The 25,628-nt window shown below is 36.7% G+C and overlaps 1 protein-coding gene across 1 annotated transcript; it reads left to right on the top strand.

Annotated features, from left to right (window-relative positions):
• Window positions 1-4,456: 4,456 nt before the first annotated feature.
• Window positions 4,457-17,216, top strand: LOC114393081 (mitogen-activated protein kinase kinase 6-like). The gene is made up of 10 exons (XM_028354346.1): window positions 4,457-4,804; window positions 4,932-4,982; window positions 5,754-5,909; window positions 6,245-6,329; window positions 14,340-14,474; window positions 15,012-15,236; window positions 15,352-15,534; window positions 15,702-15,925; window positions 16,340-16,385; window positions 16,775-17,216. Exons 3-10 carry the CDS (start codon window positions 5,836-5,838, stop codon window positions 16,865-16,867), a joined length of 1,065 nt encoding a protein of 354 aa, XP_028210147.1. The 5' UTR covers window positions 4,457-4,804; window positions 4,932-4,982; window positions 5,754-5,835; the 3' UTR covers window positions 16,868-17,216.
• The last annotated feature ends 8,412 nt before the right edge of the window (window positions 17,217-25,628 follow it).

Genomic DNA, 25,628 nt, shown 5'->3' with positions numbered 1-25,628 from the left:
ATCCAAAACACTAACCCTTAAACCCTAACCCCTAATCCAATCCCCTAAGCCCTATACATTAGTAAAACTACTTATTTTTCGTTTGTGTACTTTAGTTTTATTTTTATACTTTGTTTATTATTATACTTTGATGCGCCACATAAACTACTTATTTTTTCGTTTGTGTACTTTACTTTTATTTTTATACTTTGTTTATTATTATACTTTTATGCGCCACATAAACTCTATACATTAGTAAGGCATAATAAATGACATGCGATAGATTAATTGTCAAAATCAAATGTCTTACAAACAATAAGAAATTTACACAAAGACATAAAAATCAGTCATTATGGTGTCCGCGATGTCGTGAGGATGTGCCACATGGTCGATCCCATCTTCGCGCTTGACGATCAAGATTTCTTCTACTGTGTTGTCTCCCCGCTTCTGCTTGCTCAGCCTCAGCAAAAAACTCCTGACGCAAATCAACACCTAATATGTCGCCCATATCAGGTATTGCTCCGGGTACATTCCATTGCGGAGCAAATGGGGCGTTAGGTGTTGCCTTGGGGCCATCGTGCTGCTGCGAAGGAGTCATAGTGGGCCATGAAAAATGAGCTTGTGTTTCCGCAACACCACCGAACGAATGTTCGCTCGCAGAAGTATCAGTGTGATGACCTTCAAAAGGATACTGATACATCTGTGAAGGATATTCGAAAAATGTTGCTGGCGTGTAATACATTCCATGACCACGCTCCATCATTTGTTGGGAATATTGCTCCGCTTCAACAGGCTCCCTTCGTCTGCCTAAGCCCCGAGTTTCAACACTTGACTGAAGAATGTAAAACTCTTGTGCTGGGAATTCACGCTCTGATGCTGGACCATGTGATACTGGCTCAGTGACTCTCTCTTGCTCTTCTGATATAATCGCCAACTTATCCACGTAAGGCACGAGATCATCAACTGCCCATGTGTTCCTCCCTTGTGGTGACACCATATACTGTGAAGTCTCCACAACTTCACCCTGCAATTATTAGCGTCAACAAATTAATGCTCACACTTAAGAAAATAATTAGAAGTTAAACATTGAAAAACAGATAAATACCAATGCAGTTGTGTTTGCATTGTCTGGGTCGACAAACATCTTTGTTTTACGCCTATACCACACTATGTAGTCCGAGTTAAAACCCAGTAGGCCCTCCTGTCGAGGATAAACGTCGACCATAAACTGAGTTGCATTGTTCCACTGACTAATGATTGGGGCCAACAGGTGGAACCAATTCTCATCTTGTTTGGCTTTGAGCGTTATGCCATGGAGATTCTGCGGTTGCGAAGGACACCCGGGAATAGGTTGTTGCAATCCATATTGTCGTAAAACCCTATCGGGTTGGTGCCACTCAACAACATGGAAACAAATCAGTGGCACCACCGAGAACCAGGCTACACTTCCAACCACACAAATTGGAGGCAACGCTGCCATCACAGTTGGTGTGTATGGCTCCCAGACAAACTGCATATAACAACACACTTGTCAATTTTCAGTCAAACATAACATATTAAAATATAATTTAATCATTACATTACGATCTTCTTACCTCATGTCGTTTCATTAGATCCAATTTGCGACGAAAAACTCTAAGATCATCATTGCCGATATGCTGATTTCCACGTCGCAGCCACCTACAATAAAAATGAAATCATCATTGTCAACATGTTCCATCATTAAATATTTTCAATTCAAATGTAATTTTTTTAATGACAAACCTGTGTCCAAGTGGTTTATTTTCTATGACGGGAGGTGTCCTCTTTGGAGCTAAAGTCGTGCATCGTTCCCATGCCCACATTTGGATTAAGATGCACATACCTCCGATTGATTTAACTTTGTAATCGGTGGCACTGCACATCTCTCTATATAAATACGCAAGCACGGCAGGTCCCCACGCATACGTGCTGCACTGTTCAAAGTCACGTAAAAATTGTAGGTACCTTAAGGAAACTCTGCTACTACTTTTGTTAACAAAGAGGACACCTCCTATGAATCGAAGAATCCACGCACGGGTAAACCTTTGTAATTGTTCAACGTTACCCTCATCAATATTTATGTGAGAAAAATGGTGAGCCAGCCAACTTAATTTGACCACACTGCCTTCAGTTTCGCCTTCCTGTGGTCTGACTCCTAATAATTCTTCACACAAATCGGCCCAATCAAGATTTGTCGAACCAATTAATGGTGCCCCGTCAGTACGCAGACCTAATAAAATTAACACATCTTGGAGAGTAATGGTAGCCTCTCCGCATCTCAGGTGAAACGTGTGGGTTTCGGGCCTCCATCTTTCAATGAACGCACTAATTAAGGCCGCATTTATCTTTAGGTATCCCATCTTCATGATCCAATAAAACCCACATTGCCGAAGTAGAGGAACAATTTCCTCTGATATTTGTTTTTCACCTTGATATGTCGGGACTGCTCGTCTGATGTGTAATTTTCTATCTAGTTCCCCATTCCAAACATGTTCTAAAACATGCTTGGGTTACATCCACAAGACGTCACCATCAACTGGACTAGACCTAGTTTGTATGCTCGATGAGCATGACGACAAAGATGCCATTGATCCTACAAAATAAAATATAAAACAATTCATTGACGATAAAATTTATACATTAATTATACATACACAAATTAAGTATATTTACAAAAAACTTAATTAAAATAAGGGAAATTTAAATGTATTATACAATCATGGAAATTTAAATGTATTATACAAAATAAATTAAATCACATCCAAAGACAATTTTACATAAATAATAAATTATATTTTTTTAATTTCAATAACAAAATATATTATACAAATAACCTAATTCATATATATTCTATAAATAAATTAAATTACATACAAATATAAATTTCAATATATAAAATAATATTTATATTTTCGACTAAAAAATAAAATAATATATATACAAAATTAATAATTAAATTTTCGACTATAAACTAACGTAATAAAAAAAACTAAAAATTAAAAACTAAAACTAACGTAATATAAAAAATTAAATTCTAACCTAATTTAAAATTAATAATTTATAGTACATAAAATTATTCTTAATCTATGAATAATTTACCATATACAAAATTAATGACTTTAAATAATTACGAGTAATATAATTTAATATACAAAATCAATAATTTTAAATACGTAAAACTATTATAATTTAAACATAAGATATTTTGTCTAATAATAACTAAAACTAACGTAATATAAAATATTTCATTCTAACCTAATTTAAAATTAATAATTTCCAGTACATACAATTTTTCTTAATCTATGATATTAAATATTTAAATTAAATGTAATCTACCATATACAACATTTAAACTAAAGCTAATCTAAAATTAATAAGTTACGTTACTTCAAATTATTTCTAATTTATTTTACAAAAAATTTCAACTAAACTTAATCTATCATATCAAAATTTAAAATATTCCTAATCTACCATATAAAATTAATAACTTAGAGTATGTAAAACTATTCCTAATTTATCATATAAACCTAAATCTAATATACCATATAACATTAACAATTCAAACTAAATTATCCAAAATTATTATCTTATACTACCTAAAACTATTCATTTATCAAAATATAATCTGGCATATATAACATTAACAATTCAAACTAAACTATACAGAATTATTATCTTACCTAAAACTATTCATTTATCAAAATATAAACATCTACATAAATAAAACATATAAAATATATTGAATATATAACTTATAAGCTTTTAGAAAATGGAAGAACACAAACTGAACAACACCACCAGCTACCTCTCTCAACACAAGCAACCACATTCTTTTTCACCTTCAACACACAAATTTTACAAGGAAGCGCGACCTGGTCCCTCTGCACTTGGGTTTTTAAATCCCACTGAAGCTGAAAGCGCTAACCCCATTGGCGCCTTCCTCTCACCCAAATCGCCAACTCGAGTGGCGCCTTCCAGCTACGACCTAAGCAGCTGCAGTGCAGCCTATGCCGACAGCTCTGCAAACCCAAGTGCAGGTGCTGAAGTCGCTGGTCAAACCAGCGCTTCCATGCACCTTTGGACGCGCCAATAAGAGTTGTGATATGCAGTCCTTTGTCGCCAGTCACAGTGGTGACATGCCACGTGACTCGTCCCTGTCGAAGGCGCCATCAGCACTGGCGCCATGCATGGCTGGTACGTAAAAAACAGCATCCCTGTGAAAATTGTTTAGAAACAGTCCTACTCTGAGAAAAAGTTTCTAAAAGAAACCTAAAGTGGGAAATTTGTCCCATTTTATTCAGAAATGGAGAGGATCGACATAGTACTAAGAAGTGAGAACCCTTACTAACCGAGAAAAAAGTAAAATATTCAAACCAAAAGAAGGAAAAAATATTCAAACCAAAGAAATAAAGATAACAAAAAAACGAGATAAAAAGGGTTACAAAAAGCAAACTAACCGGCACAGTCCACCATTTTTCTATCCCCTTACTTTTCTCCACCGTGGTCTAGCCCCTCTTTCTCTTCACCGCTCCAGTTCTGAGATGGAAAGAGAAGTAAAATAGAAAATCACAACCATTACTTAAAAAGATAATAATATGTTTGACGGTGTACATTTTTGTGGGATACCTAATTGACTCTCCTACCCTAACCAGAGTCACCTTTCCTCGTTACTTCTTCTATCTGCCCTAGTCTCTGTTCTCACATACATCTGATTAGCCTTGTTGTGTTCTCTAGCCAGCACCATACACGATCCCTTGTGTGTGTTTCTGAAACATAATCCAATTTTTCTCTGACTTCGTCTCTGGTAATTTCCTATGTGTTGTTTCTGCCCTTGCTTTGTTCTTTGACACGTTTTGTTGTTTCTATTCGGTTTCCTCTCTTTGTTCCCATTTTTGTCTTACATATTGTTCTGCTCTTTCATTTTGTTGCAGCAAATGCCTTTCATGATTTCAACAACAGCATATGAATGTCTCTAATTTCAGGTAATTTTTTTTCATTTCGATCCTATGCATCTTCAAGTCAACCGGCAAGGTTTTCAGCTAATTGAGTTAATTGTGTGGTTGTGTGTGATGGGATTTATTTATTATTAAACTTGGCTTCTACAAGAATACTTGTTCCTGAATTTTTTGTAGCATACTAGAAACTAGAAACTGCGAATGAAACTATTGGGCTACTTAGTTCTTCCTCTCCTTGTTCAGCTTCTGAGTTTTCTTCTCTTCTGGTCCAGATTCCTTTTATTTGTCTCTTTCATTATATTAACTTTGTCCTATGGCTCGTCAGATCCTAAAATTAGTTGACAGAAGCTCTATAATTCCTAGAGAAGATGTTGTTTAGTTTTCTTGGCCTGAAGTTAGAGTTGCTACATTACACTGAATTACACCATCAAGCACTATCATTTCTCAAATGTACTTGTCAACTATATTATTTTCCTTGCCAGTTCAAAACATTTTCTAAAATTTGAATTTATATTTGTAAATTTGAATTTATATTTCTCAAATGGTCACTTTGTCTCTGATTTGTTACTTTAATTTGGACGCTTCCCAGTGATAAAATTGATATTGATTAATAAGTAGTTATAGAACCTTGTGGACTTAGAAAAAACATTTTATGCAAAATAATTTTCAAAAAATTGATATTATTATGTCTTTTGTTATGCCTCTTGCTCAAGAGAAAGCTATTATATGCCCTACCTCCAATGCCCGTTTTGGTGCTACCATCACTGGACCTTGGTTCTAATCTCATTGTACTTCCAGGATCATTCTTTCATAAAAAAGTTTGAAGATAAAGATCTAGATCTTGGGATTTTGTTAGCAGCAAAATCAGTGAACAACGAAGATGAAGACAAAGATGCCATTGAAGCAGCTGAAGCTCGCGGTTCCTGCTCAGGAAACCCCCATCACATCTTTCCTGTAAGTTCTTTCCATTACCAACCCATTTCATCTTCTTTTATTCAACCCTCCAATTTTTCTATGAAGTTTCAGTTTTTATTTTCACTCCACAATTCATTGCTTCTCTCTGCTCTAGAATGTGGTGCTCGGGTGGACATGGGTCAAAGGATTCAACAATAGCTTAGATTTTTGTATTCTTATCATGATTTGGAAACCTACCCATTTCAGGAACAAAAAAAGTGAAGAAAGTTCACATTTTGATTTCGCTTTCCAATTTTTTTTTAAAAACTATTTTACTTCTGTTATTATTATGTCTATGAAATTGATTGGTTTGGTTATTGTCAAATTGTGATTAGGACTGCAAGCGGAACATTCCATGATGGAGATCTACTCTTGAATCAGAAAGGGTTGCGTCTTATCTCTGAAGAAAAAGAATCACGGGTAGCTCTATTACCTAACATTCCCATTTATTTGCAATTTTCATTCATTTTGTTTTGTAGAATCTGTTATTTGCATTATCACATACCTTCAATCAGTGATGAAATTCAATTTTGGTTATGTTTTCCTCTACTTGCTTCCGCTTTGTGTGTTTACTCTGTGTTTCTGATGTTGGTTTGTGATGGGGTTGATGATGTTCAGCCCCAAGACTCTTATCTACAACTCAAAGACCAAAGAGTTGGATCTTCTTCCTCTGACAATTACTGTAAGCAAATGTACAGCTTCTTGCCATGCTCCAATAACATTCTTGGCCATCTCTTCCTCATTTTGGTTTATGAGTTCTTGTTCCATGGAGAATCATATTTGGCTTCCAGGGGCAAACAAATCTTCTAGATTCTTGGCCCTAGTGTTTTTGGTGCCAGTGCCTTTGATATACTTAGTACCCTTCCCAAGTCCTTAATTCTTGTTGTTACTGGACTTTCCAGTGACAAGGAGAGAGTATGCTTCCACTGGGGTTGGTTTGTTGGCTAGATCGTCCATCTTGCTTCTAACATTAGTGTGGGGTATGAGTAAACTAAATTGAAGGTGATAATTCTGATATTTCACACAAAATGATATGATACCAAGAAATGATACAGAGAATGCTTATTTATAGTACTCACTTATCACTAAATCTAACTATTAGTCATACAAACTCTCCAACTAATTCTAACTGTCACTAACAGATTGTTCACATGTACTACCCCTAGGCCCTCACAAGCTTAGGGGTGGTAAATATCAACCATCCCAAGCTTGGAGACTAGGCAATGAAAGGAAGAAGGCTGCGAAGCCTTTTCCAGGGGATCCCTTGAGGCAGTGAAGACTCTGAAGGGCAGCCTTGTGATGCAGCAAAGTTGATTTGGACAAAAATTGACCGAGTTGCTGTTAGATTTCAACTTAAAACCAATTGGCACCAAGTGAAGTTGCCCAACAGATATATAAGTTACAGCCCAAGAACTGAGACAGGCGATGTGGGACTTCCTAACACCCCCCCTTCACAGATGCTTGCCAATATAGGCGAGCCTACTAGAATAGGCAAGAACTAAGATGGGCTATAGGCTCTGATACCATGTTAGATTTTAACTTAAAATCAATTGGCACTAAGTGAAGTTGCCCAACAGATATATAAGCTGCATCTCAAGAACTGAGACAGACGATGTGAGACTTCCTAACAGTTGCTGTACAGCATGAGAGATATCTGGATGAGTAGTAGTGAGATATAACAACCGACCCACTAACCTCTTATAACTCGCAACATCAGGAAAAGGTGGACTATCTGCTTCAGCTAGTTGCGTGCCAGGATCCATAGGATTGCTTGCAGGCTTGCTGCGTAAGACACCAAAATCTGAGAGCAAATCAAGGCAATACTGGCGTTGACAGAGAGATTCCTTGTTTAGAATGAGCTGCTTCCAGGCCAAGGAAATACTGAAGGAGGCCAAGGTCCTTAATACTAAACTGTTGATGAAGTGTAATCTTAATCTCAGAGAAAATGTGCATGGAATCACCAATCAGATCAATGTAATCCACACAAACAAGTAAGGCAGTAAATGAACTATTAGTGCGTCATACAAATAAAGAGTGATCTCCATGAGCTTGAATGAAGCCTAGCTGAAGGAGGAGAGTGGATAAACGTTCATACCATTTCCTGTTGCTTTGTTTGAGGCCATATAATGACTTTAAGAGTTTGCAAGCCTTATTGGGACCAGGAGAGACAACCCCTTGAGGGATTGTCATGTAGACATCTTCAAGCAACTCTCCATGGAGAAAAACATTGTTAGCGTCCAATTGATGAACATACCAATTCTTGGTGGAAGCTAGAGCCAACAACAAGCGAATTGTATGGAGCTTTGCCACCGGAGAAAAAGTATCAAAATAGTCCACTCCTTCAGTTTGAGTGTACCCTTTGGCAACTAAGCGGGCTTTATAACACTCAATGGATCCATCAGCTTTCCTCTTTATTTTGTAGACCCATTTATTTACAAAGGGTGTGATGTTGGGAGGAAGATCAATGATAGTCCAAGTATGGTTGGAGTTGAAGGCATCTAGTTCTGCTTGCATAGCATCCCTCCAACACTATTCTTGGTTGGCAGGATGGAATGAAGTTGGTTCAGTGTTGGAAGAGATGGATAATGCATAACTTTTGTGTGAATGTGACAAGTGACCATAGGTCATATACAAGTGAAGGTGATATGGTGTGGTGGGTTTAGTGAGAGAGGAACTAAAGAGGTTTCAATAATATTGTTTTAGATGAGGGTAGTTTTCAAATTCTGGTGCTGCGTCGTGTTAGACTTTTGACAAGCGTACTAATTGTCGTTGTAGGTTTCACATTTATAAAAGAGTTCGTCTTCACAGAGACTCGAGTTTACTTAATTCATTCGGAAAAAGGTTATCAGTTCAATAATTACGTACAAATTTAATCGAATGTCATTGGTTTTGGTTTAACTAACTAAAGATAAATGAAAGTAAAAGAATAATGAAAATAGCGGAATAACGAAATTACAGGAATAACGAAAATAACAAAATTTAGTGCGTAGAAAATACGTAAATTATGGAAATAATAATAACGACTTAAATTAATTCAAGAGAACATAGGATTGGATTTCATCGTTCAAACCCTTAATATCCTAATAAGATTAACATCTATGAATCATTTTTCAATATTATTGATGCACACATTAAGTTATCCCTCGCACTCAGAGCTTAAGAATATTTACTAAATATCTACCCCTCGCATATGCAGTAAATACCCTAACATTACAATTATATTCTCGTGCTTTTTGCAATCAAAATGCTATGCTCTATTCTTAGTAACGTACTTAAAGAGTAAAATCATTCGGTTCAAATTCTAAGATTACTTTTCAATCTCACTTAAAATCCAATTTCATGACACTAGTGATAAAATAGAATCGAACATTATGAGTAGAATGAAATTACCAATAACGAGTAGGAAAGATTCATACATATATAATATCAAAAAGGATACATAAAGGTACAAAGATTACATCCAATCCTTAAGAAAAACTAACCGATCATTGCTTAGATCACAAAACTAACAAGAGAAATGATGAAGGAAGTGATCTACGGTCACAACTCTGCAGCGCCTCGACTCCACTTTTCCTTTTCTTCTTCTCTTCTTTTGCGTTTTTCTCTGGTATTTGCTTCTTAGCTTTCCCTTTCCTTCAATAATGCATGGCTATTTATAGAAGACAACCAAGGAGTGCAAGGAAATTCACCCAGGCAAGTTGCAACTTAATGGTGAAGGCATCCACTCACCTAAGCGAGTTGCTTGCTTAGGGTTGAAGTTACATCTTTAGCCTAGGCGAGTTGGATGTTAGCCTGAGCGAATTTAGGGTCAGAAACCTTCATAAAAAGATCATTTTCCCCTTCCTTTTGGCTTTGTTTCTAAATCTAACAAAACAACCATCAAAACCTACAAAATCATGGAAGAATCTTTCATATTTAAACAACATTAGTAAATGTGCAATATATATAAACAACTAGAGTTAATGGTAGTTTATAAGAAAACTATTACAATCAAAGGATAAGTGCTTGCAATTTAATCCTAAAAATAATTGAAATTTGATTCTTATCACGTCGAGGACTAGAGGTGAGTGTGTCAGGTTGAATATGGTTAGATGGCTCATGTGTGTGTTGAGGTGGTTCGGATGGTGAAGGACCAGGTGATGAATAAACAAGTGGCAAGGGAGGAGTGTCGTCCGGTGGACTATCTTGATTAACAATTCTGCATTCCCAAACAGAATGTAAGTTCATGAAATGTGACATTCCTTGAAGGCACAATTTGTTTACTGTGAACATCATAAGCTAGGAAACCTTTCACTCCAGCCTTATGCCCCAAGAATGCACATTTCCTAGCCCAAGCATCAAACTTAGATCTGTGTGAAGTCAAGGTGGACAAATAACAAAGTGATCCAAAAACCTTGATATTGTCAATGTCAGGTAAACTCCCATACAACAACTGATAAGGGCAGCAATTGCTAAGAAGCTTGGAAGGCAGCTGCCTATTAATTAGAAAGACTGCATGTATCACTGCATAACTCCATAGGTTCTTTGGCAATCCAGATTGCATCATCAATGCACGTGCTATGTTGAGTGAGTGTTGATGTTTGCATTCAACTCAACCATTTTGTTGTGGGTCTCTACATGGCTTTGATGGATTTACTAAATTGATTTTCCACCAATTCTACAAAGTGTTGAATCTGTTGAGAAACTTCATACTTTCCCTTTAACATCACAATCCAAGTAAATCTGCTGTGATCATCCACAATGGTTAGGAAATACTTATAATTATGGACTGAGCATAGGGAACAAGGTCTCCATATATCCAGGTGTAATAGATCACAACTTGCAACAGCTCGCTTAGTGCTGCTCTTAAAGGAAAGTCATTTTTGTCTAGCAAAGTGACATATCACAAACAATATTTCTATTTGCATTGATTGAAGGAAACATTTCACAACAAGAATCTAATCTGTCTGAGAACACATGTCTAAACCTAAAGTGCCATAATGCAGACTTTGGGACACTATTTGAGTTACAAATCACGTTATTCACTAAAGGAAGAGACATACCATCATTATATAAGTAATACAAACCATTTTCCAGCTTAGCTAAACCAATCATCTTCGATGAAGAATCCTGTATGGTACAAGAATCATTAGAAAGCATAACTTGATATTGACCCTGTTTCACCAATTTAGAAATAGAGTAGATTGAACTGGAATTGACGTAAGTAAAGCACATCAAAAAGGACAAAATTATCCATAATCTTCACTGTCCCTGCTATGTTAGATAGTACTGAAATACCATTCGACAACCTTACAGTAAAGGGTTTTATTGTATCATATGAATCAAACATTCTCAATGTTTGACAAATGTGATCTGTGGCTCCAGAATCTACTAACCAAGAAGCATGAATCTTACTACTTGAGAAGGATAAAGCATAAGAAATACCTTCTGTTCCAGAATTTGTAGTGTGATCATCTCCTCTTTCTCTGGCCACATGAATTTGATTCACGCCATGATCTGCCTCTATAGAAATATTCTGCAAATTCATCTTCTGCAATAGTCCAAATAAAGCTTTGTAATCACTCTGTGAATGTTGGTGTGGGAGAAGGACCAACAGTAACTGTTTTATTATTTGAAGGCTCTTCCAACTTACTATCATTCTCCTCAATCATCACATTATTGGCTGTATTATGACTCAAACCAGTTGGGAATCCATGCGTCTTACACCATACATCAACAGTGTGACCACTCTTATCTCAATAATTGCCATTGTTTTCCATTAAAATGGAACTTCCTTTTTCCAGTGAATTTTCTGCCATATGCAACATTCACCATAACTTGTGAATCCTCAGTGGGGGCAAGACCATTTTGCCTTTCATGTTGTATCACCATTGAAAAGACATGGTTTAACAGTGGCAAAGGATCCATGAGTAAAGCTTGCAATCTCACAACACTGAAATTATCATTTGACAAGATTCATTATCTGTGAGAAACCTAATAATGCAATCTTCTGGCTTATATTTATTCAAATCTCTGGATGCTTTGCAGTACATTTGACATCACAAACGCAACTTCGAGTTGGCCTGTAATTTTTCAACTCTTCCCAAAGTACCTTCAGTTCAGTGAAGTAATCAGTCACAGATGATGAATCTTATCTAAAGCTATAGAGTTTTTGTTGTAATTCTGCTATATGAACAAGATCCCCTTGTGAGAACCTCTCTTTGAGGTCTCTCCACACGTCTGCCGCTGAATCCATATACACTACTTTGTTCAATTGAACTAGAAATGGAATTCATCAACCAAGAATGAACAAGGTTATTGTTAGACTCCCACAAGATCAAAATTAGGGTCAAAGCTATTGGGATCAGAATGCTTTCATCAACGAAGCGAATCTTGTTCTTACTGCTAATGGCTCTCCACATCACACAGGCACATGAATGATAATTGGAACCATTAAGAGGAGTAGAAACGAGTACCATAGTGGGATTCTCTCTGAGATGCAAATAATAGGGTCTATTTTGATTCTGAAAGGGATCCATTTGAGTATTCATTGCTGCTCCATGATTGCTTGAGCTAGCACCGTTGTTCTGATTGTTACGAACCGTGATTGAAGATGAAGATCAAGGTATGCACCAGAGCTCCAATTGGAGATTTGATGCCATATGAGTAAACTAAGAATGATGGTTTCTCAGTTATACTGCTCTTCATAATGCAGATTTTCAATTTGTTCCACTTCTACGCAGCGCAAAGTCACGTTGATGGTTGCTTTTATATTTGCTGTTGTGTTTCTTATCTCATACTTCATTTCCTGTGTCTTTAAACCTCCAATCGAGAAAACAAGAGTGGAGATATTAAACATGATGACTTAATAATATTAAGAATTTTTCAACTTTTTGAGAAAGAAACTCTGCAAAAGATCCTGACCGAGGATAGGACTCCCAATGTTACTGCCATAAGTGGGCTGTATCATGAAATTAGTCAACATGGGGGCAATGTCTTGTTAGCTTCTGAAGTTAAAGAGCTGTTGTTTGGGGTAAATTAACTGACAAATATCAAAGAGGAACAAATAGCAGACTTGTTAAAAGTTTTTGACCAAAATGGTGATCAAATTATAACCAAGGAAGAGTATGTCACTGACAACAAGAATACATTACCTAAACAAAGCCTGCTCTTGATAGTCAATACTTCCCCAAACAATCTGTGAACAAAATGTATCAGACTTTTATCAACCTATGGATTGAACAAGTGAGAAAAGAACACGAATTGAAGGGACATCTTATATCTGAAGTCTTGAAGCATGCTTAGAATGATATGGTTGGAAGGTTGAGCAAAGATGATGGCTCACCTGATAAAATTGCTATCTGAAGGTTGTTTGAGGAAATTGATGTCAACGGGTATAATCAAATTTCAAGATCTGAATTTGCAAAATTAGTCAAGTGCATCGAGTTTGGCCAGGTTGTAGATGATGCTCAAGAGGCAGTTATTAAACTCGTTCAAGATTTGGATCTCAACCGAGACAATGAAATTAGTGAGACTGAATTTGTTGATGGTCTTACAAAATGGATGAACTCAAATTCCAGACAAGCTGCTAACTCAAAATCTTCATCTCAGGGAATTCATCAAACCTGGGAAGGTGCTGAAAAAGGGAATGGAAGAGAATCAAAGAATCAACCCTAAGTAGCATGTGGTGTTGGGAGTTGCTATACTGTCTCTTCTTGCTGAACCGTTAATAGTGTCCAAAAATTCTCTGAAGAAGCAGGAGTTTTCATCATTTTTCATCTCATTCTTTTTAGTGTTCATTAACAATGTGAGGTTTATGGATTAGTGTTCATTAACTTCTTTCTTGGCTTTGGGGTGATATCTATTTTTATATACATGCATGAATCACTTGGAATTCTTTGCTGATTTACAAGTTGTCACAATAGTTTGTGCTGTAATGGGCCTCATGGCTAGTTTTTGCCCCACTTTTCCTCTTTGGACATCCTTTCCTGCATTTAGCATTGCTTTTGGTCTTTGTTCTCAAAGATGTTCTCAATTATGTTTAGTGACTTTTGGGGGGTTTGACCGACTGTCATGATTGTGGATGTTAATCATGTTGAATATTGTGAGGCTGTTGATCATTCTTTAAAAAAAAAAAGAAAAAAACAATAAATAAAGAGATAAAGAAAACTGGATTTCTTATACCATGTTAGAATGTGTAGTGTGGGCGCAATAGGAGAGTATGGATTAGGCTAAATGATAGGTTCGAACCTTTTCGTTCTTTCACCTCCTGTGCTTGATACACATCTAGCCCAATCCATACTCTCCCATTGGGCCCACAGTACTCATTCTAACAGTGTACTTTATCACCATTCTGCATGCATCATTTACAGATTCATTTTCTGTCCTTTTTCTTTGTTTTCATTTTTGGGTTTTGAGCACCTAAGGCTTACAATTTACCTCTTTGAACAGCCTTCAGATGGTAAGGAACTGGAATTTGACTTCTCGCTGGATGACCTTGAGACCATCAAAGTAATTGGAAAAGGCAGTGGTGGTGTGGTACAACTTGTTCGCCATAAGTGGGTTGGAAGATTGTTTGCTTTAAAGGTTGTAATGCACAAGTGTTTTAATTGCTTCTATGGGTAGACTTGCTTGTGCAATTATTATTTTGACTAATTGTTGTCTATATTTTTCATCTCATCTCTTTTTTTAAGTTTGACATACTTTTCTTTCTATAACATATGGAGTCATGCAAAAGGACACCATGATATTGTTTTTCTGGTTGCTTTTAACAAATGGTTGCAAATGTCTTACGATATATATATGTGAACATGTAGGAAGTACTATAAATAAATGTTTTATTTTTTTATATATAATATATAAATGGAGTTGGAGTTCAATAAACTCAGATAATTTGCTTTCTGAAAATGTGATTTAGAATGTTTTTCCAAGCATGCTGAAGACCGTATCCCGCTTTTATTTTGTTTCAGCACCTTTGATGAAACAGTTTACCTTTGTGATATTGCACTGCTTTTAAATATTGCCTTTTAAACACAAAGCACATTGTTTAGAAAATGACTTTCAACATTGTGACTTGATTTTTTTTTTGTATGATGGGGAAACATCTTTGTACTTATATTGCAGGTTATTCAGATGAATATACAAGAGGATATTCGAAAACAGATTGTTCAGGAACTGAAAATAAATCAAGCGTCACAGTGTCCACATGTTGTAGTTTGCTATCACTCATTCTATCATAACGGAGTAATATCTCTTGTGCTAGAATACATGGATCGTGGTTCTCTAGCAGATGTAATCAAACAAGTTAAAACTATTCTGGAACCATATCTTGCTGTGGTTTCTAAGCAGGTATATTGGACCATATTTTCATTTCTTGTTGAAAATGGCAGATTCTAGTCCTTGCGAGTGGCAATAGTCAGAGGCCATTCTGTTTCCTTTTTAATTATTCACTTGCATATTTCAGGTATTGCAAGGCCTCGTTTACCTGCACAATGAAAGGCATGTAATACATAGGGACATTAAACCATCCAATCTGTTAGTTAATCACAAAGGGGAGGTGAAGATTACTGATTTTGGTGTTAGCGCCATGCTAGCAAGCTCAATGGGCCAAAGGGATACATTTGTTGGAACTTACAATTACATGTCGGTGTGTAACTTTTCCTTATTTAATCCTGTGCCATATTACTAGAAACTGCTTCGCATTTCTAATCAAATTTAAGTCTCCTCTCTTTTTCTCCGGATTTTGAGTCTACAGCCATGCGGTGAATGTTATGATGATTAATATTAGTTTGTTTTGTTGATTTCCTTGTTTAGCCAGAAAGAATCAGTGGGAGTACTTATGATTATAGCAGTGACATCTGGAGTTTGGGTATGGTAGTGCTTGAGTGTGCCATAGGACGGTTTCCTTATATACAGTCCGAAGATCAGCAAAGCTGGCCTAGTTTTTATGAGCTTCTGGCAGCAATTGTGGAAAGCCCCCCACCTTCTGCTCCACCCGATCAGTTCTCCCCGGAGTTCTGTTCATTTGTGTCATCCTGGTAATTGTTTATTTCTTTTTACTTAGATTCAAAATCAACAAAGGTTGAAAACAGAAATATGGTGCTGAAGTGTATCAAGCATGGCCCTTGCCTGGTTTTTTGTGTTTTGACTACTTGCCTGGCTGCACTTTTAACTTTATATCTGTATGAGAAATTTGGTTATTAAATAAATTTTAACACGTTCAGATAATTATGTCACATTGATGATCTTTTGCACGTTTGTGCAGTTTTGAAACCTAATGTTTGTGCCTTTAGTTTGTACCTATTTTATTTCTGTTGGCTAGTTTTCTGCTGTAGTTAACTGTTTGATTTGTTTGCTATATGTAACCCAGTATCAACAAAATTGTTGTAAATTTTTAAAATATTCCGTTTTGTTTTATTTCTAATTAAGTTTATTCCTTGGTTTAATTACAGCATACAAAAGGATCCTCGGGATAGATTAACATCATTGAAGCTTCTGGTTAGTGACGTAATGATGTTTTATTGTTTATCTTAGATTTTGTTAAACTTAATTGCACTTTTTGTGGTCTTCTTACTGTTGTCACTTCTCGAATATGATCCTCCCCCATTTTTTTTTATTTTATAAATTTGATCCCTTCACTATTTTACTTAAGTTTGGTTCATATGTTAACTTGACGTTTAATATTTAATAGAATGGCTAGTGTGGAAGTGTCATGTTAGCATTTCCGTTAATTACCGGATGCCAAGTTAATTGATGAAAAGGGATCAAATTTGAAAAAAAGAAAGGAGGATTAAATTCGAGAGATGATGATAGCAAGGGGACCAAAAGTGCAAGTTATTTTTTAAAATTCCTAATTGCTGATTCATCTAATCTCATTGTACTTCCAGGATCATCCTTTCATAAAAAAGTTTGAAGATAAAGATCTAGATCTTGGGATTTTGGCAGGTAGCTTGGAACCTCCTGTAAACTTTCCGAGATAATTTTTACAACAGAGTGTAAAATTTGTACCAGACAGCCAGAACTCTTGGTGACTGAGCAGGGGAATTTCTCGTCAGTTATGCCATATTAGATATGATTTTACCGGTATCCGTCCTAAGTTTGGTGGCTTTATTACAGTTTTATGAACACTGATATGTATAATAGTTGTTTCATGTTTGTATTAAAAAAGGCTTGACCAATTCATTTGATATTATTTTCTTTAGCTATGAAGCCCAGTCTATGACATGGATACATGACACAATCACCTTACACAACTACTGTAAAAAAATATAGGACCCGACCACCTTTTGTAAGGTCTTATCTCACAATTATATTTATTTTCAACCGCAAGGCTTGAATTCAAAATTTTAATTAAAAAGGTTAAATTTAGTATTATTTAGATTAATGACTTGTTAGAATTTTTAGTTTATATATTAGTGTCGCAACCTATCATTTGACGGGAGGGCGATGCGAGATTTGAGGGTGCATCTTTCAAAGGAGAAAGATATGCGAGAATCGTCATTAACGTTTATTCGAGGAAAACGTTAGGAAAAATCAAAAAGAGATTTAAAATTTTAAGAATAAGGGTTCGGGAGTTACTTACGTGTGCGAAAGGTATTAGCATTTCACACGTCTGTCACAAGGGACAGTGACTTTTAATTGTATAAAATCATGACTTCAATATTTATTTATTTTTTCTTTTTATGTTTTTATTTTTTTAGGGTTGACAAGGGTATTGTCCTTATTCCTATGTATCCTCAAGTGCGACGAGGAACTCAAACCTAAGTAGTTTTTTAAAAGCAATAAAGTTATGCGCTGAGTTGATTTTAAACTTTTTAAAGGTTCATTTTAACCAATAAAAACAAAACAGACTGTTAAGGCATTGGACCTTGAACGAACTCAAGCGACTTTTCTGGATAGATAGCTCGATTACATGTTGATTTTATCTTGGTTTGACTTATTTACTTTCAATCTCTTTAAAAGATGACTTGTGAGGTAAATGATCGATTGAAATTTTATTTTACAAGGATAAAATGATATTACAATGCAAATGATTGGTTGAAATTCACTTTATATGAAGAAATGAGATCACTGATGGTAGAAGAATGAGATGAAAATATGCAAAGCAACAAGGAGGACCCCTAAGGGTGCACAAAGCGAATTCAAAATCTTAAAATAAATACTAACTGGTTGATGAACGAAGAACGATGCAGGAATTGATCACGATTGTGATTCGGAAGTGCCCCGACCTCGTTTTTTCCTCTTTTTTATCCTTCTTCTCCTTAATTTCACTAAATCCTTTCAATGTATGAAGGTTGAACCCCTTCCTTTAGTCCCCTCACGCCTATTTATAGGAAATTAGGGGACATGATTGATCTGGAGCTCGCCTAGGCGAGTTGTTGCTTCAACCTAAAGTAACCTTGCTCGCCTAGGCGAGCTGGTTACTTCACCCCTAAGCTATTTGGGGATCTAGGGCTCGCCTGGGCGAGCTAGGGGTCAGAAAAAGCTCCAAAATGACCCTTTTGCCCTTCCATTGGAGTATTTTCTACATTTTTTTTACTGAAATGTCGAAAAACCTTTTGTATTGTGCGGCAACTAGTGTCAAATAGCTGAATTCGGCTAACAAGAATCAAAGCATTTAGCAAATGATAGTCCCTGAATGAAATTAGGGTCTGATAGTTGCCCCTCTTTACTTATCTTTTATTGAAAATGAAAAGGTAAGTAAAGATAAGGACACTAATTTCATCCTAGCGATCTTGCCACCCGATCGGCCACCGGCGAAAACCCAAGCAGTGAAACCTGTAAAAAGAATGAATGTAAGAGGTATCAGGTACATCAAACAAAAGACCTTGAAGTCTTGAAATGTGAAGGAGACATTGAAGTCTCGACGAAAGACTTTGATAGCCTTTCAAAAATAAAGGAGATATTGAAGTCTTGACAACAGACTCTGATAGTCTTTGATGTATCATTATTTTCTCCTATTTTTTACCCCTTTCTGTCACCATTTTAATTATTGATTAGCCTTAATTGTCAAATTAATTATGCAGTTTTATCATTTGGGCTTACTTGACTAATTCTGTGTTTTAATTTAATTTCAGGAGAATTATAAGCAATTAGGTTTGGATCTGGAATTGGGCTGAACAGGCTTGGACTTGAAGAGAGCAGACAATTTTATTTGTCGTCCAGTTTTATTTTAGTTCGTTTTGGGCTGTATTTTTGTAATTGGGCCACCAGACCTTATTGGGCCCAAAAAATCAGATTTGTAAGCTTTGGGGCCTAGTGACCTTTAGTGAGCCCAGCTGCTAGGGTTTTAAGGATGGTCAGGTTACTGTTCACAAAGAGAGCATTGTAGGGTTTCATTTTCAATTTTTGGGGTTACTGTTCACGTGCATGGTACTGTTCACGTAGCAACTCCATTTTCGTTTTCTGCTTCAAATTCCAGTTTCGTTTTCTGCTTTTAATTCCAGTTTCATTTTCATTTCTGTCTTCTAATTTCAGTTCGTTTTCTGTTTTAGTTTTCATTTCTGCTATTAATAGAAGGATGAATCTCTAGTGTTGTTTTCTCTTGAGGATTAAGCATAGCTCTCTTTGAGGCTTTGTTATTAATATTAAATTCTGATAAGTTTTTCCCCTTCACCAATTATTCTGTATTTGTTGCTAATATTAATTCATGCATGCTTAATGTTTGATTAATTATCTTTGTGCTTAATTAACGTTCATGCTTAATGGACATGTAAGAGGGATTAATTGGTGTATGTGTTGCTTAATCACATAATGACAGCTGTAACACCCTGATATATATATATATATATATATATATATATATATATATATATATATATATATTATTAATAATGTTTGATGTTTGATTATATTTGTTGTGTTATTTTTATCCGTAATTATTTTCAAGGAGGTTAATTTACTTAATAGAGGGGTGTGAGTAGATTAGGATCTAGCTTCTCAAAGAAGCTTCTTGAGAAAGCTTCTCAAAGAAGCCACGAGGAAGCTTCTTGAGGAAGCCTCTTAATGAAGCTTCTTGAGGAAGCTACATGAGCTGCCTCGGTAAAAACGCTGCCTAGCCTTTGTTAACCGTTGGATCTTCGTGAAATTTGGTCCGAAGCTTCACAAGACAATTGTACACAATCTGACCGTTGGGATTGTTGAGTGTGCACGACGTTTCTGTGTCCGAGACCATTTCTCACTTGAGCGTTTTCAGCATTTGCCTTCGTGTAGCTTAGGAGAAACACCATTTCTTCTTCCTTCTTTCTTCCAAAGCCATTTCTAATGTCCCAAGCACTTTCTACTTCACCCAAAGCCACCATTAGCCACCACAAACCGCCGTTGTTCTCCGTTGCAACCCCACACTAAGAGGAACCCTCGACTGAAGCGGAATCTTCCAACTTGGCTTGCGGTTTTGGTAGAGAACGAAACCCTAATCTGACTTTTCGTTTTCCTTCGAGGTAACCATGGTTCTACGCTCCTTTCTTGATTAGTTTCAGCTTGTCATTATATCTTTTCTGACTTTGGAACCGTGATTGCATGTTTTACGTTCCTTTGAAAAACCCTAGAGAAAGAGACTTTGTAAACGTTATCTTCTCATGATAAGCATGTTATTTTCGTAACCTACACTGAACCCCGGTCACATTGGCGTGGTTGGAATTTCCAAATGATGTTCTTTTGTAAAACCTGAGATGCTCTCAGCACTTTTATGTAGTGACGTGGGTGTTTGACCCAGAGCATTGTTGTTAGCTTTGTTTATGAAAATCCTTATTAAGTCTCCTTCGTTTTGGCATGGTAGAGTCTTGCGTGGAAACCGACGAGTGGAGAAGAAAAAGGAATCTTCAAGTGACGCGGCGAAGAACCTGCGGGGTAGCTCACGATAGGTGAGGGGTGTTTATTATAAAATTTACCATTTTAACACCATAGTTAGGGTCAGGGAACCTAGCTATGAGGATATCTGCCTGTCCCTGTTGCATGCTGATTTTTCTTTCAAGAAAATATTGTTTTTAACTAATGGGATGCAATAACCTCAGACATGATATATATATATATATATGTGTGTGTGTGTGTGTGTGTGTGTGTGTGTGTGTTGTGTGTGTGTGTGTGTGTGTGTGTGTGTGTGAGAGAGAGAGAGAGAGAGAGAGAGTGAGAGTGAGAGAGAGAGAGAGAGAAATGCGATTGTTGTTGATGTTGCTATTGAGGATTTTAATTGATATGTGATGATAATGATGATATTGATTTGGGATGATGTTGTTAATAAAGACCATGTCAACATAAATTGTTATTATTGATGAATATGTGAATATAAAATGAGGTTGCTATTGTTGTTGGGAATGTAATTGAGACGAGATGATATTTATGTTGAGAATGATATGGAAATGGAATGTTGAATTGATGTGAAAATGCATTGGCATGTGCATGTTGTGTATGTTCATGGGGGGGGGTGCATTGACCTTGTCGGACAGCCTATTTGTGGGAGACTAGAGTGGTTAAAGAATCTAAGCATTCGATGCAGGGATGCTTAGGCGCTTTAATTTGTCCATGGTCATGTGCTTGATGGTGCCCATGATTCATATGTTGGATGTTGTGTATGTTCGTGGGGGGGGGGGTGCATTGACCTTGTCGGATGTCCCTTTTTGGGAAACTAGAGTGGTTAAAGGATTTAAGCATTTTTGAGGGGATGCTTAGGAATTTTAATTTCATCCATGGTCGTGTGCTTGATGGTGCCCACGTTCATACGTCGTATGTTGTGTATGTTCATTGGGGGGGGGGGGGGGCGCATTGACCTTGTTAGATGTCCCTTTTTTTTTTTATGGGAAACTAGAGTAGTTAAAGGATTTAAGCATTTTTGAGGGGATGCTTAGGCACTTTAATTCATCCATGGTCGAGTGCTTGATGGTGCCCATGTTTCATGCCTCAATGACACGGGAAATGGTATAAACTTTTCCAGTAAGTACTTGTAGTTCCTTATGCGGAGGAATACTTGTACTAGGGGGTGTGTCACTTGGTTTGGAACTCCCATGAGACTCAGGCTGATCACCATGGGGGGGGGGGGGAGCTTCCTTGCGCGACAGGGTGGCCTCAACACTTACTGCCTAGTTTCCTAAGTAATAGTGTCGTGTGGACACGCTTAGGCTATTTCTTGAGATTTGGTTGTTGTTGGTACGTACCACATTGCATCTGAGTGTTGAGTCAGGTGCATGCATCATTTTGTGCAGTCTTGATTGGGTCCATGGATGGACGATGAGTACTTGTTGGATGTGGATGATGAATATTTGTTGGATATGAGTGTTGAATAATGAATGTTGTGTATGCTCATCATGCTTGCCTATGTTCCTTGCTAATTGTGGTTATTTGATTTTGGTATTGGTCTTTTTATAATGAACTCACCCTTGCAATTTTGTATCGTGTGGTTGATACCTGTGATGATCACGAACCTTGTTCGTGGGAGCAGAATGACAGTGGCAGGGTGCAGAGAGTATGATTTCTGGTGAGGAGTCGCCGAGCCGACGTGATTACGTTGGCGTTATTTTGGGAGAGAGTTGTGTTTTGTAATTAACTCCTCCATAGTTGGTTTACAAGTTTTATTTCATTGGGATAAAACTGTAAAACTTGGATTTTAATTATACTTATGGACATATTTAATTTTCATTATATGTATGACGTGTACCGAATTATTGTTTTTATATAATTATGTATATTCACTTAAGCAATGGCGTGTTGTTGGATGAATGTATGTCGAGCCAAAATCACTTCTATTTTTATAAGAAAAATTAAGGGAGTTCTTATATAAAAATTGAAATTAGCGTATATTAGAGTGTGGATATCGTAGCGACGAGGCGGGTCGTTACAACAGCCTTGTGTTAATTTTCGCTTAGTAAATTAATTTCAGGTTGAATTAAGTGGTTGAACTGATTAGGGATAAATTCTTGTAACCTAGGATAAAAGACTTGCTTTTGAATTAAGGGGAAACATGTTTTAGTTCTGTTATTTTTAATTGAAGTTTGCTTGCTATTTAAATTACAAAAACAAACAAACCCCCCCATTTCGTTACTGTTTTATTATTATATGTTATGAACGTTTATTTGATCATTGCTCACTGGGAGACGACCTTGATCAAATTTGGCGCCGTTGTCAGGGAGTAGTGGTCCAAAGGTTCATAGTTTTGTTTTTGTGTCTTTGTGTTTGTTTTTGTGTGTTATTATAAAATCTGTTATGTGATTAATTTGCAGTGTTTAGTTGTTTTGTGTGTAGTTATGTTGTTTAGTGTTGTTTGTATGTGTTTCAGGTGTGTAGTGTTGTGTAGTGTTCTGTTTTGTTTTTCAGTCTTCCCCCCTGTTCAGAGGTGTCCCTTGTTTAGGGGTGAAATTTCGTGGTTCCCCCCTGTTCAGAGGTGAAAAGAAAGTGGTGTGAATAGTGCTATGAACAGTGTTGGATTTTTCTAATTAATTAGCGATTTTTGTTTTGATAGCTAGAGTTGTTATTTTTGGCTGATTTTTTGTGTGGTAGTTTCTTTTGATCCATATTTTGTGTGAAAAATACCAGAAGCACTTGGTGTGGCTGAATTTGAGAGATACAAAAAATTTGGGAACTTGTTTTTAGCAAAACTTAAAACGGCCATAACTTTTGCTCCGATTATCAGAATGACTATTATGATATATGAATTTGGGGTAGAAAAAAATTTCCCATGCAGCCCCAACCGGCTAGTGCCGATTGTGGTTCTCAGCACTTAAGAAATCAGCTGTTTACTAAGTTTTTTTAAAAAGTATTATTGTCCTATTTTTCTAAACTTTTCTTAGGAAGTTTTCATAGTTAGACTTTGAATTTTTGTCTGAAATTTTTTGTGCTATCTTTTCATGATTTTAGGGTGTTGCTCACAAATTTTTAGCATATTTGGATATCATTTGAGTATAGTTGTAGTTTTACCCCAAGCTTTACCCCTTTTTACCCCCTTTTGCTCACAAATACATGATTTGCTGCATATAGTGCATGACTAGGGGCTATCCAGGTGATTTACAAACCTTTTATCCTGAAATAGATAGAACCTTTCATAGATTAGTTAGGCATAGTGTGCATCTTGATCATTCTGTGCATTTTGAGCATTCTGAGCATTCCGAGCATTATGTGTATTCTGAGCATTCTGTGGCCGGTGATTCTGAACATTTTGATTTTGAGCATTCGGCGACTAATTTTCATACTGAGAACATGGCTCAACCTCCACCTTGTGAGAGGACTGTCGCAACCTACCCTTTTGCGGGAGAGCGAGGCAAGGTTCACGGGTGCGTCTTCCATAGGAGGAAAATGCGCGGAGTCGCCACCAACATTTATTGAAAGGAAAACGTTAGAAAAACCAAAGGAAACCGGTCATGAAGAATATTCCAGATTCGGGAGTTATCTTTACGTTTGAGGAAGGTATTAGCACCTTTCACGTTTGTCACAAAGGACAACAGCCTTAGATGAGAATTGTGTGAAATTATGTATCTAAACTTTTATTTATTTTTTATTTTTTGAGGTTGACAAAAATGGGGCTCTTGCTCCTACGTACCCTCCATCGAAGAAGAAATCAGACCTACGTAGTTCTTTCAAAAGGCAGTGATGTGTTGTTTTACGCTTTCGAACGGTCCATGTTAACCGATAAAAAAGCAAAGAGGACCGTTTAAGGCGTTGGACCTTAAAACATTTTTTCAGTGATTTTTGCGAACAAAGCTTGATTTTGTGAGTTGATTTTAGCCTTAGTTTCACTTTAGTTATTAGTCAATTCAATTAAGAAAGAAAAATCCCAAAGAGAAATGTCCGATTGATTTTTTTGTTTTATTTTACTAAAAGATATTTTTGATTATTATATTATTATTTTACCTCTTTTTGGTTTCCAACGTGGTTACGACATGACCGAACGGTCGGATTTCATTTTAAAAGAAATTAACGGATGTTACAATTCAAATGATCAGTGGAAATTTATTTTATTTTTTGATTAGGCGAGAAAATGACTTAAATAAATGACTAAAGCACATCAAAAGGGGGTACGAAAAGTAAATGAAATGAAAATAAAAGTACGCGAAATAAATGGGGACCACCAAGGGTATATAGAATGAATTGAAAAGATTTTGGAAACTTACCGGTTGAAGACCGAAGAACGAACGAAAGATGGCGAAAAATCTTGACGGAATCACCCACGGAAACGTTTCGGACGCGTTACGGAAGCGCCTCGACTTGGATTTTCTTCACGGAAATGATTTTTTTCACTAATTTCAAGTGATCCTCAGATACCAGGAGGGTTGAACGTTTTTCTTCTTCTCTCCTCCCCCTATTTATAGGAAAATGAGGGAGGAGCTTGCCACCCAGCTCGCCCAGGCCTTCTGGAGGAACATCCTGGAAGGCCCAAGTGGGCCTGGTTTCTATTTGCACCCCCTGTTTACTAAATACACCCCTGCCTTTTTTTGCTGATTCTTTTTCCGTAACGTTACGAAATTTTACTAATTCCGTAACGATACTTGTTTTCCTTCCGTAATGTTACGGAACCTTACGGATTACGTAATCATCCCTTTTTTGGCTTTCGGAATGTTACGGAACCTCACGGATTGTGTAACAATGCTTCCTTTTGATTTCCGGCATGTTATGGAACTTCACGGATTGTGTAACAATGCTTCCTTTTGATTTCCGGCATGTTACAAAACTTCACGTATTGTGCAACAATGGGTGCCAAGTACCTCGAAGCGGTCAAGCAAAGGTTGCATGCCATCAAACAGTGGTCCCCGGACGAAA

This window comes from Glycine soja, chromosome 2, assembly GCF_004193775.1.
Source record: "Glycine soja cultivar W05 chromosome 2, ASM419377v2, whole genome shotgun sequence".
Classification (NCBI taxonomy): Eukaryota; Viridiplantae; Streptophyta; class Magnoliopsida; order Fabales; family Fabaceae; genus Glycine; species Glycine soja.
The sequence above is the reverse complement of the archived record's forward strand: the minus strand, read 5'-3'. Positions and strand labels throughout refer to the sequence as shown.